Here is an 18,347-nt window from a genome sequence, read left to right on the forward strand (position 1 = left end):
CTTGCGCTTTTTATAGTGCTATTCCATAGGGCAAATTGACCCAGCGTCAGCGTGCTTTTTAAATCCTTATTTGGTGCTAAGACATGGAGAGTAAAGACGTTGTGGCATTGAAAGAAGAACACCCGGATGTAGACGGAGCTGTCCCTAAGGACCCGCCGGTACGTAAATTAAAGTAAAATAAAATATTTATTAATGATTAACTTGAATAGGTTATGTTATGGATATATAACAGAAACCTCTGAATGTACAAGCTGTTTTTGATGAGAATACTGTGAGATTGGTGGGTTATATCTGTGGGTGGATACCGATAAACGCGAATAAGCACACCAAACAAAATCAAAACCGACGCAGCTTTGTATTTCTTGATCTCTTTTCATCACAAAAAGAATATTTTATTTTAACTTTTTAATTTTGTAGAAAACGGTGTACATCAAGGCGGTGTTTTTGAAGCTCAGTGATATTGATACAGTAAAAGAACAGTTCGCGGCAGACGTCTTCTTACAGGCAAGATGGCGGGAAAAGTCACTGGACCACAGCAAAGTAAGATTTGCATTGTCAATGTAAACAATTATACATATTCCTATTTTTTATAACTTTTTTGGATAGAATTCTGTATTTGCATATTACAGAGTTATCTGGCCTTGCATAATTGTATTGATTGTGACGTCATGTTTTTTTAGTGCAACGTCATGATTTTCAAAGAAAACGACGTGTGTTTCGCTCACAAAATGACGTCACTAGTAAAAGCTACCCACAAGGGAGGTAACTCTATAATTTCCATCCAATAAGGAAAACATGTGATATCACCATTGCGTATGAAACCACAGGGATCTGATAATATGTTTCAGTTTAAATATATTTGGGCTAGTATCCATAGATAATTTTAGACGTTTTAGTGGCCTAAATCAATAAAACCGATATCTAGTCGATACACATTATTTATTAGTCCGCTAAACATGCCTATATTATTAGGTTTTTTTATTCTACTTTTTTTATTAATATATAGACTATATATTATGCAATTTTGTTTTATAAAAGCCTAATAACATAGGCAGGTTAGCGGACTAATTATTTATGTATATGGATAATCAAAGTACTGAAAGTACTGCTGCGGTGAAAACTTCTGGATGATAGGAGTTCATTCGAGTGTTAAAGATTGATAAGTCAATGGTTATATTATCAGTATAACTGCAAATTGGCAAACGATCCAAACAAGACAGGACTGAAACAAAGGCTGAAAAACTAATACAAGTAATTGTTTTTTATTTGGTCGTAATAATTTATCACATTGATTTATTTTCTAACATTTTGTACAGGTCCAGTTATTTTATATACACATAATGCATTTCAGTGCAGAACCTTCAATCAAAGAGTATTTATGTTGTCAAGTTTACATAAAGAAAAGTTTCAGCATTATGGTGACTTGTAATGTCAAATTAAATTGATTTTTTGTTTGTGAAAAACTAAACAGGCATAAATGTTAAGTGTAGGATCAGAGATTCTTCATCTATCAAGAAAAAACTTACTGGTTATAATATATAAAATCTCATATAATGTTTAAGCAATACCATACACGTATTTGACCTTTAATGACTAATATGAATGACATCAAGGATTTCCTTTTTAACAAAAATGTATCTAGCAAGTTTAAGAACACCATACTATCTAACTACAAAAATTAATGGTTCTCAGACCGTGTAACATATATAACTAACGTACATTGTCATAAAGGATGACCTTCATGCTTCATAACTTCACTAATACTACTTTAGCAACATATCAGGGAGAGAGAGGGGGCAGAGAGGGGAAAGGGGGGGAAAGAGAGAAAATAATCTCTGTCAGCTATCAGCTGTTTACCGGTATATGCTTTATCAAGTTTCATGTACATGAATGTATATCTATTAACTATAAAACTAAATAACCTGAGTTAATTAACTAAAAGACATGTAAATGGCACGAAGGATGATTTTTGTCAAAATTTTTTAATATTTTTTCTCTATGTCTATCAAGTTTGTAGTACATCACAACATATATCCTAACAAACGGTAACGGCACGGGTTAACTAAATGACAGATATTATCATCAGTGTCCTTTTCAAACTACAATTTGTAAATATCTTCTTATTAAACATTATGGAAAGTTTTTCCGCAAAATTTGGAGCAAGGATAGGTCCAAAATTCGGATCGCAAATTCACTCAGAAATTTTACTTTGACATGATAATTTACTTTGAAATTTGACTATTGGTTCCAATACTGTTTTTATAAGGCTTGGACATGATAATTTACTTTAAAATATGACTATTGGAAGCAAAACTGTTCTTATAAGGCTTGGTTCACGAAAAACATAATTGTAGTATATGATTTAATGAAGGATAGTGACACGCTTAATTTTTTTACTGTTTTGATGAATTAATACAAATCTATCAGATTAGTACTAATTTTGTGGAATATCACGGTTTTATTATCTGCTATCAGAGAACACCACAATTAAGCTGACTCTGAAATATGTCAAATTCTATTCCTACTAACATTAAATATTTCATATTGATCTGTACAATGTAATGAAAAAATAACATAACACCTACCGGGAGGAGAAGATTTATTCTGGTTCAGGACAATCATGAGTCCTCTGTACCAGACTCGAACAGATACATATTACATAAGCCATAAATGCATTTATAATCTGTACACATCATACAAAATTGTGGTATTATGATATTGTTGCTTCGTAATTGAAATAAAGTTCTTGATTCTTCCAGTGATTATCCAACTTATTCTTAAACTAATTTACATTAATTGCTAATACTACATGTTCTGGCACTTCATTCCAAATATTTACAGTTCTTATAGCGAAATAGTTCTTTCTGACTAATGTTGTTGATCGTTTTGGGAATATTTTTTTCGTATGTCCTCTAGTACTATTGCGGTCTGATGCATCTTTCCAAAGTAATATGGCATTGAAACATTCTTTATCGTAGAAATGACTTGTTATCTTATATAGTTCGATCATATCTCCCCTGATTCTCCTGAAGGCTAGCGTTGGTAATTTTAGTTTCTTCAACCTGTCTTGGTAGGGCATGTTTTTCATTTCTGGGAGACATCTAGTTGCTCTTCTTTGAACACCCTCTATTTTTTCAATATGTTTTTTAGATGTGGTGCCCGCACAGGACTGGCATAATCGAGCTGGGATCTTACTAAACATTTGTATAGGGGAATAAATAACTCTTTATCCATAAACTGGAAAGTTCTTCTGTGAAGTGCGAACATAGTGTTTGCTTTCTTAACTTTTTCTGATATGTGTTCACCAAAAGTTAATTCCGAGTCTATAGTTACTCCTACGTCTTATTCCTGGAAGGTTTTCTGCATGTTGTTTCCGTTGAGATGATAAAATTGTTCAGTTTCATTGTGGTTCCTGCTACGTCTTCTGCCTATCCGCATATGCTTACACTTTCCAGGGTGCATTTTTAGCAGCCAAGTGTCGCTCCACTTACATATAGTGTCAAGGTCTTTTTGAAGATCTAGGCTATCTTGATTACTTTCAATTATTCGAAATATTTCAGTATCATCAGCAAATAAGTACATATCCGAGTGTAACAAAATAAGGCTCTGACATAACGGGTCCAAGTGATTTTTGTGATTTTTAGCCCACCATCATCAGATGGTGGGCTATTCAAATCGCTTTTTGTCCGTGGTCCGTGGTCCGTCCTTCCGTCCGTCCTTCGTCCGTTAACATTTCTTGTTACCGCTATTTCTCGGAAAGGGTTGAAGGATCTTTCTCAATTTCATATTGTTCCCTAGGGCACGCATATTATTTAAGGACCGATCGGATCTCTGGATTTTGATAGGTTTGTTACCGCTATTCTGAAGGGATCTTTCTCAAATTTCATATGTAGGTTTCCCTAGGGCCCTAGTTGTGCATATTGCATTTTGGGACCGATCGGATAACAAGATGGCCGCCAGGCCGCCATCTTGGATTTTGATAGTTAAAGTTTGTTACCGCTATTTCTCAGAAAGTACTGAAGGGATCTCTCTCAAATTTCACATGTAGGTTCCCCTAGGGCCCTAGTTGTGCATATTGCATTTTGGGACGGATCGGTCAACAAGATGGCCGCCAGGCTGCCATCTTGGATATTGATAGTTGAAGTTTGTTACCGGTATTTCTCAGAAAGTACTGAAGGGATCTCTCTCAAATTTCACATGTAGGTTTCCCTAGGGCCCTAGTTGTGCATATTGCATTTTGGGACGGATCGGTCAATAAGATGGCCGCCAGGCTGCCATCTTGGATATTGATAGTTGAAGTTTGTTACCGGTATTTCTCAGAAAGTACTAAAGGGATGTATTTCAAATTTCATGTGCAGGTTCCCTTGGGTCCCTAGTTATGCATGTTACATTTTGGGACCGATCGGTCAACAAGATGGCCGACATGCCACCATTTTGAATTTTGATAATTGAAGTTTGTTAACGCTTTTTCTCAGATTTTTGTCTCAAATTTTATATGTAGGTTCTCCTAGGACCTGCATATTGCATTTTGGGACCGATCGGTCAACAAGATGGCCAACGGGTAGCCGTCTTGGATTTTGATAATTGAAGTTTGATAGTGATATATATCTCAGAAAGTACTGAAAAGATCTTTCTCAAATTTCATATGTAGTAATATGTATGTAGTAAAAGTTTGAAAGCAGAGAAAAGATCCCTCTTTCTATTGTCAGACGTAGATCATTCTTTGGTGGGCGCCAAGATCCCTCTGGGATCTCTTGTTAATTATTATTTTATTTACCAAATGAGTATATAACTGGTAAATTCGTGCAACTCATTGTGGACCCATATATCGTAAATCCTTCATGATTTAAATGTCCATTCAATTAATGTCAATTAGTAATATTAACTTTAAATTGTATATTTTGCTTTAGGCTGGCTTTCACTTAGGGTAACCTAACAGGCTAAATGGACTTACGTGGTGAAAAGTAAAGAGAACAGAACTATCAAGATGTCCATTTATTGATTCTTAATTAACGTTAAAAGGGAAATGGTCAAGATGTACACGTGTCACTGCAACATGGCAATTCGACACGTTGCATTATTTCAATTAATATAAGTTAGCCTCGGTCACCAGAAAGCCAGTCTTAGAGAGAGCGGGCGGCCAGACAACATCAAACTGCTCTCTCTATTTCTCACACTGTTTGTAGATGTACTGACACTTTAATAAAACACGGGACAGAATTTCGAACCTGACTTCTATCTTATGTAACCGACGCACTGTTACACGAGTCTACTGTTTGAGGGAGGTCATTCACGTAAATAACAAACATTAAAGGGCCTAGTACAGAACCTTGTGGAACTCCTGATGTTACGTTGGTCCATTAGGAATCTATGCCGTTTACCGATACTTTTTGCTGTCGACCTATTAAGAATGACGAAATCCAAGAGATTATTTGATTGGAAAAATTATAAGAATGTAGTTTGTTGATTAATCTGTTATGAGGAACCGTATCGAAGGCCTTCTGGTAATCCATGTAAATACAATCTATTACGTGTCCTTTATCCATAGCTTCAGTCCGTTTATCGAATACTTCAAGTAGCTGTAAAGATGTTGATCGCCCTGATATAAAACCATATTGTTTATCCGAGAAGTAGTTATTTATCCTCATGAATTTAGTTATATGTTCTCTTATGATGAATTCTAGAACTTTACATATTACTGACGTTAATGAAACTGGTCTATAAATTCCTGCCTCACTTTTGTCCCTCTCTTATAAATGGCAGAGACTCAAGCATTCTTTTAGTCGTTTGGTAGTGTTCCTGTTGATAATGATTGGTTGAATATTGTGGTCAGAGGATCTGATATTGACTCAGCAGTATTTTTTAGAAACATTGGATGTAGTTCGTCTAATCCTGGAGATTTTTCTGGTTTTCTTTTACAAACACACTACTGAATAATTTTTATAGCACCTGAGCTTTTCCCAGGTCTGTCGATACCTTTATCGAATTTTTATCTATTGAATCTGAATAAAGATCACCAATGTCCGACTTTGATGTCGATTTAGATCGAATATAGTTCCAAACACTTTTGGGGTCTGTTTTGGCTCTTTTGGCTATATTGTGCTCATACTCTTTTCTTAATTTCCGGGTTAGTTTTCTCACTTTATTCCTTGCCCTGTTATATTGTGTCCTTGCTTCCGAATCCTTACTTCTTGAAGCTTTCCTGAATAACGAATGTTTCGTTTTAATTGCCTCGAACATGACTTGATCTGCTTGGAAGCTATGTTTGTTATTCCTGCCAACTTTAATTAATTTGGTTGGTATATGTTTATCTTCTATTTCCTTTAATATTCGTTTGAACGTGGCCCAATTTTCGCTGACGCTGAAAGAATACTTTTCGTTCCAATCTATTGTGTTCAGTTCGGCGTTGATTATTCTGTAGTCAGCTTTATTGTAACAAATTTTATTTTTGGTGCGTAGATTAATCTTCACGTCACATATAATTTCGAATATTAGGACAGAGTGGTCACTTTATTCCAAGTGGACTCTGATATTTTATTTCGGACAGTGAGTGGTCATTCCTTGTTATCACGAGATCAAGGATATGAAGGTTATCTTTGCCTCTCCATCTTGTTGGCTCATAAGATGTCTTATAATGGAAAGACTTAGTTCAGTCGAATCATTTGAAATGGGTTGATATTTCTAAAATTTCCTTTACAGTAACGAAAATTGTAAGCTTCAGTGGTTTCAATTATATACAATTATTATAGCAGATTCACTCAGCAATTTCACTTTGACATGATTATCTACTTTGAAAAAACCAATGTGTTACAAATTATATAAGTACATTTACCTAGTACAAAATATTACGTACATGTATTACAATTTCATTTATATTTTAAACACCTCCGAATTTTTTCATTTAATTGCATAAACAACCAAACTATAAGATTTTTTTATAAAATGACACTTAATCCTCTAAAGATAGAACAGCCAACTCTAGATCACTGCTTATTGTTTTGATTTGGTCATGATCAATGTATCACACCTTCACGCTTGACTGCACACTGCTACAGATACGAAGAGATGTATATATGGGGGTTCACGTGGTTATCTATCCTATAATCTTTGAAATATTTTTCTCGTAAACCCAGCTCCCTACCGCTCCGAACCGCTGTAAATGAAAATGTGTATGAGCAAGGGACGTCAGAAACATTATATAACATGTGTTGAGAATATGTATAACAGTATTTACTTTAAAATCTATCTATTAAAACCACCCAGTAGTCTGAGTAAAAAGTAGTCTTAATAGCGAGATGGTCTTAATTCTGAGGTGGACCAGGCTTCATCTATGAACATGACGATCGAGAACAGTAACTCTGTATCCTAGCTGACCGGTACATAAGACATGTACTGTATTTTTGTTTCAAAATTGAGATTTTATGAAAAATGTAATATACATGTATATATAAATGTATATTATATATATATATTTTTTGTTTGTTCCATTTTTTGCATATAACACATTTACAAATACATGGGACATCAACATAAACTTGACATGACATATACATTACATTTCTATAAAAAAACATAAGAAACATAACATTCCATGCTGAGTATGTACATGTACGTGTGGGAAAAAACCAGTTTGATATATTTTGGTTAAGATAAATTTGCAAATTACTATATTTGATCAATTAGTTTTGTCGGCCATTACAATCTTAATCATATCATATTTTAATGCATGCGTATCTAATTAAAACCAATAATTTACAAATATTTTTTAAAGTTTGATAAATTAGGGACATAAAATGACTATACCATTTATTTCTAGAGCATAGACAGATTTTTTCTTTAAATAAAGTTAATGGTGTGTGCTTATTTAAATCTTAAACTGAATTTCACTGAAGTGATTGTTGACAATCTAAATGAAAATACTTTTTTTCTAGAAATTACTTTCTATTATTTTTTAATTATAATTCAAATACATACCGTTAGTTTAATCAGAGATTTAGATAGTAATCAAATTATCTATGTCTCTGGTTTAATTATCACATAGTATCACCAGAGGTAAATGAGAACCTATGTGTTTTAAAATTGGTATTGATCTGTCTAAATTATTATTAAATAATTACGTTGAGATTTTATGAAAAATGTAATATACATGTATATATAAATGTATATTATATATATATTTTTTTTGTTTGTTCCATTTTTTGCATATAACACATTTACAAATACATGGGACATCAACATAAACTTGACATGACATATACATTACATTTCTATAAAAAAACATAAGAAACATAACATTCCATGCTGAGTATGTACATGTACGTGTGGGAAAAAACCAGTTTGATATATTTTGGTTAAGATAAATTTGCAAATTACTATATTTGATCAATTAGTTTTGTCGGCCATTACAATCTTAATCATATCATATTTTAATGCATGCGTATCTAATTAAAACCAATAATTTACAAATATTTTTTAAAGTTTGATAAATTAGGGACATAAAATGACTATACCATTTATTTCTAGAGCATAGACAGATTTTTTCTTTAAATAAAGTTAATGGTGTGTGCTTATTTAAATCTTAAACTGAATTTCACTGAAGTGATTGTTGACAATCTAAATGAAAATACTTTTTTTCTAGAAATTACTTTCTATTATTTTTTAATTATAATTCAAATACATACCGTTAGTTTAATCAGAGATTTAGATAGTAATCAAATTATCTATGTCTCTGGTTTAATTATCACATAGTATCACCAGAGGTAAATGAGAACCTATGTGTTTTAAAATTGGTATTGATCTGTCTAAATTATTATTAAATAATTACGTAATTCGATTTTAATTATCCCGCCACGTGCAATGATTGGTCAAATAATAACTTACGATCAAAATCGGTAAAGTGTTTGAAAGACTAATGTGCAATAGTCAAGCGTACTTTTAACTAATGCAAAACACCGATTGTTAGACATATGTTTACGGCAACCAAACAGATGACACATCTATTGATATGAGATGATTGACGTACGGTACTTCATAAATATCTAAAATAAGATTAATATATCTCATACATTAAAGAATTTTAATTCCATTGGCGTTACGCGTATGAGCAAGAACTGCCTAAATCGTTCGATCTCGCCACCGTGGGCTATCGAAAGAACGTTGCATTACTTGTGGTTTCGATCACGTCAACTGCCAGTCACAAGTATGCAAATGATGGCTATTAACACTCTCCTAGTACAGGTAGATAATCTGATAATTAGGTCGACGGAAACAAAAGACTGACTGATGTACCTGCGGGCAGTTGTTCACGGGTTGCTACGTGCGGGAAGGTAAGGCACAGCGAGGTGTGAAGTCACATGTGCCTGTGGTCATAATCAAAGAGTCAGTTAGTGTTAATTTAGAGGTCGTTGGGACTATGAAAACTGGTCGTAAAACGGAATAGAGGTTTGATTGTATTTCTGAAACGACCAATACAAAGAGAAAAAAATCGGGACTGAAAATAAGTGGCCGTAATAGCGGGATGTTCGTAATTTAGTGTATATGCTATACATGTTTATGTTTGGAATACATTCTTGGAAAATAAAATAAAGACAGAATAAAAGAATATTTTCAAGCATGGTGAAATAACAACAAATAAAAATATGAAATAAAAAAAAAATAAAAAGCTAGTTCCGGAATTGCGATCCCAATAGCTGGTAAAACCAGTTTTACCGCTAAAAAGCGAAGTGTATGCTGAAACCTGTTTTGATACAGCCCGACCCTAAAAAGACCTAAATGATGTATAAACAAGAGATAAGGTCCTACTATATATAATTCGGGACTAATCATTGGTTGGTGTATACATGTACGTGTGTGTATGTTTGGGTGTGAGATTCTGGTTTTTGTTTTTTCCATTGAAGGCAGCATGCCGCTAATGACACCAAACAACGCACTTCTTTAAGCTCATATTCCGTCTTTGCATATGACAGAGTTATCTCCCTTGCAGGTAGGTATCGATTATTACGTCATTATTTTGGGAGTGTAATTCACGTCGTTTTCTCCGAAAAGTATGACGTTACGATCCCAAACACATGACGTCACAATCAATACCTACCCGCAAGTGCAGATAACTCTGTAATATGCAAATTCGGAATATTCGTGTGTGAATGTAGATGTATGTGTGCTTTAGAAGGTTGCTGTATATTCGTGTTAATTATGTCATTTGTTAAGATATTTTTCGTTTGATAGTGCTATTTCAATGAAGCATACCTGCCAAAGAACAACGGAATTCTTTGATATTATATGTGCGTGTATAAAATGGTCATAAATTACCTATCCTGATTCGTTTTTCATATAACAGATATTGTATATTGCAAAGTGATCCCCTCCGCCTTCTCCCCTCCTCCCTTAACTTCCAACCCTTAACTCACTGTATCTCTCTCTTTTTCCCCTTTATTTACTTTTGAAGTGTACTGTATGTGTTTTTTATCTTCCAGTATGAAAGATTGTATAAAAAATAATCGAGAAATTGAAATTTGAAAAAAAAAATGTTAGATTTGCATGAATGTGTGTAACTGTTGATGTTATGTCTAAATATCATGTACATTGTATGTTTTGAAAATCTTTGAAAAATGATAATAAAAAATGGTTTTAATGATATATTAATTTCTGCTAAATTCAGGAAGATATCGAGGTAGACTTTGACAAGTATTGGAACCCGGATTTAATGATACAGAATAGGACGGAGAGCGCTCAAAGAAAGAAATGGTGTGTGCTGCGGTTCGGTACCTCCGGAGAAGCCTTCATAGTAGAGAGAAGACGGATCAAGGGCGTTTTCACTGAGAAGATGGAGCTACAGGATTTCCCCTTCGATTCCCAGGATCTAAGTGTCGTGCTGACGTCAGACCGGTCAGTGGAAGAGGTGACTTTAGAGGAAGATAGCCAGGACCTGTCGACTATAAATGTGACGAGTTTCGCGGACGAACAAGAGTGGTGGCTAAATGACTACGTGGAAAGTAAGAAAAGTGTCATTCGGAAGGAATATACCGATCGGAAGAATGTCGAGTTTCCGGTCCTGCGCGTTAGCTGCTTTGCTACGCGACAGTTTATGTTCTTTGTGTGGAATATCATTATCATTATGGTAAGTGTTTACTCGGTAATTTCCGCGAGTTTCCGTTCAGTCAAAGTCCGAATGCTTTTAAACAGGTCTTTTTGATAAACAAAATAGCACTGGGATCCGATTATTATTTATTGTTTGTATATATTTAGACTTACATACTAACGTTGAAAGACCATTTTAAACGTTTGAGGAAGCTAAGTTAAATGTCGGTAAATTGCTTTCCATGTCATATAAAATGCGAACGGTGGGAAAACGAACGTTATACCATTCAGTCATATTATACTGACAAAAGTTAAATCAGTCGTCCCACATCCTTTAAATCGAGCTCTAAACAGGAGTAGACACTACCATTGTTATAGATTATGATGTTTTTGACACCTGAGTAAAAAAAAGTGCAGCATATTTCACTTTTTATTTCCAGTTGATCATCAGTTTGTTGTCGTTCGCAACGTTCGCCATTGATAGAAACCTCCCCCAGAACAGATTACAGTTGGCCTTCACCCTGACCCTTACAGGGGTCACCTTCAGATTCGTAGCCAATCAGAGCCTTCCAAAGATACCCTACCTAACAAAACTGGTAAGTCACTAGCTATGAATATATAGATAAAGCCATTTCCATAGCAATCATCGGTGATACTGTCAGCGTGAATTTTTTCGTGAGTGTTTTATTTTATCGCTCGGTCAGTTTTCAAACTTTTTCCCGTTGTGCCATTTTTCGCGCTATCACAGTGTATATATTAATGAAATTATTCACGTGCAAAATGTACTGTTTTTATGTTCACGTGAAAAAAAATCACTTGAATTTCATGTGAAGAAATATTGTCTGTGTAGAAATGACCGGAAATTTCCTAAACAGAAATAATACAATATTTACAGTATACATCAAGTAATGGCAACGGTTTACGGAAAGCTTAATATTCATTTAACAATAGTTTCTTGAAAACAAATTAAGATAAAAAAATAACGTAACGAATTTGTCTGAAGTACAATTAAACACATTATATTTTCTGTAAAGGTATAATTGCTGATCAAGTGATTTGATTTGGATAACAGCATACTAAATCTTTGCCAGATAAACCTGCCCATACAATGTATTAGAAATATACCGCTGAAGTAGCACAGGTCATATCTGTTCTACGATTTCACGGTTTTAAGAAGTATCGGGAGCTGTCTGTATTTTAGGCAAAAAAACCTAATAATATTGGCAGGTTTAGCGGACTAGCTAAATCTATACAGAACGTCTGTTTTGTTTAAATGTACGACGTATTTTGTAATACCGTAATGTTGTTAGATTTTTTTTTTATTTTTCAGGACAAGTTTATCTTGTTCAGTATGATCTTTAACTTCCTGGTGAGTGTATGGCACGCGACTGTGTCCCAGATTGACGACACTACAGCAGCTGACGGTCGTCACGACTTCTGGGCCTTTATCACCTTCATCATCCTCTACTCTCTATTCCAGTGTATTTTCATCCTCAACGTGTTTTTACGGGTGAGTGCACCTGAACTGATGGTTATTGATATCCTACTGGCAGCTGTATACAATGTGTTGTGCGTGAATGCTGCATTTTTGGGACAATGCGGTATATTCATATTGTGTCTCCTTGTGATAGAGGGACGCTTGCCCTTTTTTTTAGTTTTATATCACTGAAGCTTGCCAACAAAGACACCAGACCATTTGGTTTGGTTCAGTAGGTTTTGATTCAAACATATTTTATTTGCATTAAATAATTTAATGGGATCGGGAACAAGTTGTCCAACTTATTTAAAGCCAATACAATTTAAAGAATACATACTCGACAAATATATGTCTGTATGTTTTGTGAGGCTGTGGTTTATTTATAGCGTGTCTCCTTGTGAAAGCGGTATTCTTAAGCTTTTTATAATGTTATCTCACAGACACCTTTCGATAAAGACAAAGAACAACACACCTCACCCTGTTATATTATGATGAGCAATCTTACTCCGGGGGAATTGTTGAATTCATCCTGAAATTTCAATATTATTCATATTTACCTTTGATATAAATTAGCCTTAAATTTATAAATGCCGTAATTAGGCTAAAATTTTGTCTTCAATAATCTATTGGAAGTCATCAGGTTTGATGAATTAAGTTGTGAAAACCATTTAAACAGACAAACAAGTATGATGCCATATAAACATTAGTCACAACCCCAAATTTATGTACTGTAAAATTTGTCATTTTTGATGACTTACGTATATTGAAGTGGAAACATATTTGCAGAAATCAGTACAAGGTCTGATCGTATGTGCTCATAGCACTGCGCTGTATATGTAAATAGTATCATGTTTGACAGTCTATTAATGGTAAATAACTCTTAATGTACATATGTAGAATTCAACTGCCACGTAAATATGTCGCTCTCCGAATGATGTACCACGACCCATCGATCAAGCTTTTACAGTTTGGTGTCCAAAATCAATGTTTATTTATATCTCTTGATTATGTGTCGGATTCTTCATATTTTTAATGTATAATTTGCTTTAATGTATTTTCGTCAATGTTTATTTCCCCAGTACTTTATGACGAAACAGAAAGTAAAGAGGAAGCTGAGAATATACCGGGTAAGTGTGGATCCTCGATGCTTCATATCTGTTTCCAATAATAATATTAAAACATTTAGAATTTCGTTGATTTGAGTATCATCTTCAATACATTTTGATGTTCAGGAGCTATTCACAAAGCAGAATACATTTCAAAATAACAACGGATCTACTATGAGACTCTAATCAGATGTTGTGTTATAGTTTGATAACATTAGGCGAAAAAAAGTAATATGTCTGTTTAGGGTTACCCGACCGACCCTATTTATTTCTCCCCTATCCTAATTCTTTCCACTTTTCTACGAATAAAAAATAAAAGTCGGGATTTCGATCTCAGATTGGCCATTATTTTAGAGTGAATACCAAAAATAAAAAAAAAATAAAAAAAATCCTTCCGACCTACCGTCCCTATTTTTTTGCCTATATAACCCTAAACAGGCTAAACTTGCTATTCAAGTTAATCATGGTGGAATTGGAAATTGAAACAAGTGTTGCATAACGAAGCAATGTGAAAAAAATGGTTGTTCTCGACAATGGAATGTCTCAAAAACGATTGTTCTCGACAATAGAATGTCTCAAAAACGATTGTTCTCGACAATGGAATGTCTCAAAAACGATTGTTCTCGACAATGGAATGTCTCAAAAACGATTGTTCTCGACAATGGAATGTCTCAAAAACGATTGTTCTCGACAATGGAATGTCTCAAAAACGATTCTTGAAATACAATTAGTTTATACTTATTGTTAGAATATCTAATATATAAATACTTGCATTGTCAGCTTTAATTAATATTATTAAAACTAATGCACTTTAAATTAACCATGAAGCGGTTTACGGTGAGACTGCAGTTAGATTTTGTGTTATAGCTTCGGAACTCTAGGCACCATCCAAGTTGATCCGATGTAAACCTATATAGAATACAGGATGCTAGTGTGACTTAGAGTATCTTTCATGAGTAGCTATGTAGTATTTTACATTTATTAATCAAGTTCAATAATTTGATATACCAACAGGAAATAAGCGAATGGCATATGGAATTTTTTTTTTCTATATAAAAAAATGACAAAATCAGCTTTGACGTCGTCTACCGAGACATAAGTGCGACGTAATAGTGTTATTACATGATATTTATGCCATGGCACCGGTATATGACGCACAGCTTATGTGAATGCTTCCCTTCCATTCGTTCTCTACTCTCCGCCAGGCTGCGCTCCGGTCACTAGGGTGACTGAGGCGGCAACCAGTATAACACAGCCGTATGCCATAACTGAACGTACCGGTAATGTGATAAGTATTTATGTATGTTTCAGGAGAAGGCGATCAGAATCCTTGGACAGACTTGGTACAGTAACAGGAGGTCGAAAACAGACAGAACGGAAACTAGGCGGATCGTACCACTTCCGTTTTAAACAAATACCGGAAGTTACAGATCTGTACTAGTAAACGATGACGGATCCGGAAAACGTAATTTTACTGACTCTGAATAAGGAGTATGTCGGTGTGGCTTGTATATAGTGCTGAATAAGGTCTCTGTAACTCAGTTACCATTCTCGGTACTCCAGGGATTCCGATCACTTACGACCTCTACAACCCTGTTCTATCTCATAATAAAACTGGAGGCAGCCCAGAGGGAAAAAATCAGTACCATTAATCGACGACCAACCTCAAAGTCACACAGTCAACCACAGTGTACCGTTTTACGGCACTTTTGATGGACATCAAATGACTAAATTACCTGTTCTGTTCTGTTGCCCCCAGTTTTACTATGATATAGTCAAGGGGTGTAGATATCGTTGGTTATCGAAACCCCTGGAGTATCGAGGATGCTCTGTTGGCGGAGCATGCATCTTTGCCTCAGTTGATAGAGGTGTGGAATTTCATGCCGGTGACTTTGGTTCGATTCCTGATCGGGGCACTCGACAGGAATGTTTTAAACATTCGCACAATAACTGATGGAGTGCTGTACTTTTTCATAATAATTTTTACTATATAATTTACGTGTCGGTGACTTATGTCTATTCAATCAAGTTGTTGTACATTTTAGTAGAATTGTTGGTCTTTGTCGATTAATTCAAACTATATTCTACAGTACTAAGATTCCGGTGATCATTAAGTATTTTCAGCCATGTTTCTAAATGTTGCATGATTTGCTTCAGTTATCTTTTATCTTCAGATTCAGTTGGTTCAAGAAAAGACCCAAAACATACATTGTTTGTTAATAATTAAGCTTTGGAAGGAAAAATCCTATCAGAGGCAATTAACAAATATGTGATACATATCATTTGACTCTAAATATAAAAAGTTAGTAAATGTTCTAAACAGACAGAATCGAGAATGTTAGTTCTCACGGAAATATCGGACAAATTAGAGTTACTTCCCTTTGTCCGGATTTGGTAATGTATCCGGTTGCATTGATGGTCGTTTGTTTATAGATATTATATTTATCGTCCTAATTTTATGGACGGTCTTACAAGTATTACAATGTGTTGGAGTGTGCGAACGTGTGTATGTTTTGGGAGACTGCGGTATATTCATACTGTGTCCCATCGTAATAATAAAACTCTCGCCGCTTTATTTAAGGACATAAAACAAGAAACCATGAGTTTACTCTTTAAATAAACCAATCAAGCAGTTTATGATGAGAGTACTTATATGCAAATTCATTCTTGTAATTCAATTTACTAAAGATGATATGTTAAAAATTTGTAATTCATTTTGTGCAGTTTTTTCCGTTTCTGTTTCAAAACTCCTGATGCCGCTATTTCTTCACGTTCTCAAATCCTGACGCCATGTCATTGTTTCCTGACGTCAAATCATGACGCCCCACATCCTCAATACTCAAGGGGTTCCGATCACTTACGATCTCTACACCCCTGGATTATCTCATAAGTAAAACTGGAGGCAACATAACAAAACAGGAAATTTGGTCATTTGATTTAAATCAAACGAGTCGTATAACGGTACACTGTGGTTGACTGTGTGACTTTCAAGTTTGGCGTCGTTCTTTATGCAGTCTTGAAAGTATAGGAAATTTCTGCAGGCCTGTGATTGGTTCAGGTTTTTTCCTTGACCTGCCTTCAGTTTTACTATGAGATGGTCCAGTGATTGTAGAGATCGTATGTCATCGGAATCCCTGGAGCATCGAGGACGGACGTTACAATGACTCTTCAGCTAATGAAAAGTGCCTTATAAATGCCATATTACACTAGTGACATATGCAAAATATGTTACTGGATATCAGACTGATTATATGATAAAACACGTTTTTGTGGTATATGTTTTCATGTTTGTATTTTGTTAATTCAATTTAGTAATAATAAAGTATGCATGTACTACATGCTCTAAAACACGTTTTGTTGTTGTACTTTGATATCAAGGCAGATAAAGATATAAAGAAATATTTTAAAAGTGTCTCAATTATACTGTAAAACGTACGTATTTCAGAAATCGTTTTCATTTTAAAGTTACTAAATCATTAGATTTACATAGATTTCTTAGGGTTTTTGACTTCCTACAAATGTTCTTATACCTGAAATTAGAAAGTTTTCAAAATTACAACATTTAATTTGAACTATTGGTAATGTTTATTAACGTTAAAATATCGCCAAACACAACAAGAAATTGTATCTGTCGGCATTGACTGTTTACAGCGGAAAGAACCGAGTGCATCTTTGAGTTCGAAATCGAGGTCGCTGAAAATCTCATCCGGCTATTTGATTTAGATGTAATAACACCTCTAAGAGGCAACTTATATTTTATCGGTTACATTGGTCTGATTAAGCGTAATAGACGATACATTAACAACATTGATCAATGTGGGAGCGCCCGAAGGCGCGAGATTTTGGTGTTTGAGGGGGTCCGGGGGTCTCCCCCTAGTAAAAATATTACGATTTAGAATGGCTGTGATGAATTTTACGATGTATATTAATGATTTTAAAGCGTTCTTAACTTGATACTTTTTTATTTAAAGTTACCTGCATTTAGAAATGATAATTGTGAATGCCGTCATATCATTATGCAACTCTGCTCGATCTGAACATACTGGCTTCACACCATCGGTACATTGTTGTTTAACACAAAATAATAATGAATTAAATGTTTTGCTAAGTCTAAATCTTTTAAGATACATTTTTTAAAAAATAGTACGTAGAATCCCTTGATTGACATTTTTAGTCTAGTTCATGTGTATTGAATTTTTACTGCTAAACGTTTCAACATTATATGCATACATATATGTACATGAACGTTTAAGAAAATGTGCCACGCAGCGGAAAATTGTCTAAAATAAAGTACAAAAATGTGCAGGAGGACCCTTTTTTCAAATGTGCAATCTTAGAACATTTTAGGGGGGAAAGGGGGGGAGGGGCAAAAAGACATGTTTGCCCCCGTCGTTGGACGGGGAGGCAATCCCCCCCGACCCCCTCCAAACCCAACCACCACCTCCCACCTCCGCTTCCTCCGCCCCTGTATCTACATTGCCAAGTAAAACAGCATACGTTCTGTGAAGCTTTAGAGTATTTGATGGAAATATGACAAGAAGTGAGAGGTATTTTCTCCCGTTAATTTTGTATATATTATACATTAATACTGGTGTACATGTACATTATTAAGCAAACATATACATAGGTCTACTATGTAAGGTATATTTTTACTTTAAACAGATAAAAGTACACATAAAATTTAAATA

General features: G+C 34.6%; 1 protein-coding gene across 4 annotated transcripts in view; it reads left to right on the forward strand.

Annotated features, from left to right (window-relative positions):
• LOC138305440 (alpha-(1,3)-fucosyltransferase C-like) overlaps positions 1-18,347 on the forward strand; it is a 45,766-nt gene that overhangs the window by 4,239 nt on the left and 23,180 nt on the right. The window contains exons 3-9 of one of the 4 annotated variants that reach the window (XM_069245668.1): positions 82-158; positions 418-540; positions 10,658-11,116; positions 11,517-11,672; positions 12,407-12,586; positions 13,633-13,680; positions 14,971-17,007. The exons of 1 other annotated variant lie outside the window; for it this stretch is intronic. In XM_069245668.1, the coding sequence (XP_069101769.1) occupies positions 84-158; positions 418-540; positions 10,658-11,116; positions 11,517-11,672; positions 12,407-12,586; positions 13,633-13,680; positions 14,971-15,069 (1,140 nt within the window). In that variant the 5' untranslated portion in view covers positions 82-83 and the 3' untranslated portion in view covers positions 15,070-17,007. Of the gene's footprint in view, positions 1-16; positions 159-417; positions 541-10,657; positions 11,117-11,516; positions 11,673-12,406; positions 12,587-13,632; positions 13,681-14,970; positions 17,008-18,347 lie in introns of those variants that run through there. 2 more of the 4 variants (XM_069245666.1, XM_069245667.1) reach the window with 2 other exon arrangements.

This window comes from Argopecten irradians, chromosome 13, assembly GCF_041381155.1.
Source record: "Argopecten irradians isolate NY chromosome 13, Ai_NY, whole genome shotgun sequence".
Lineage (NCBI taxonomy): Eukaryota > Metazoa > Mollusca > Bivalvia > Pectinida > Pectinidae > Argopecten > Argopecten irradians.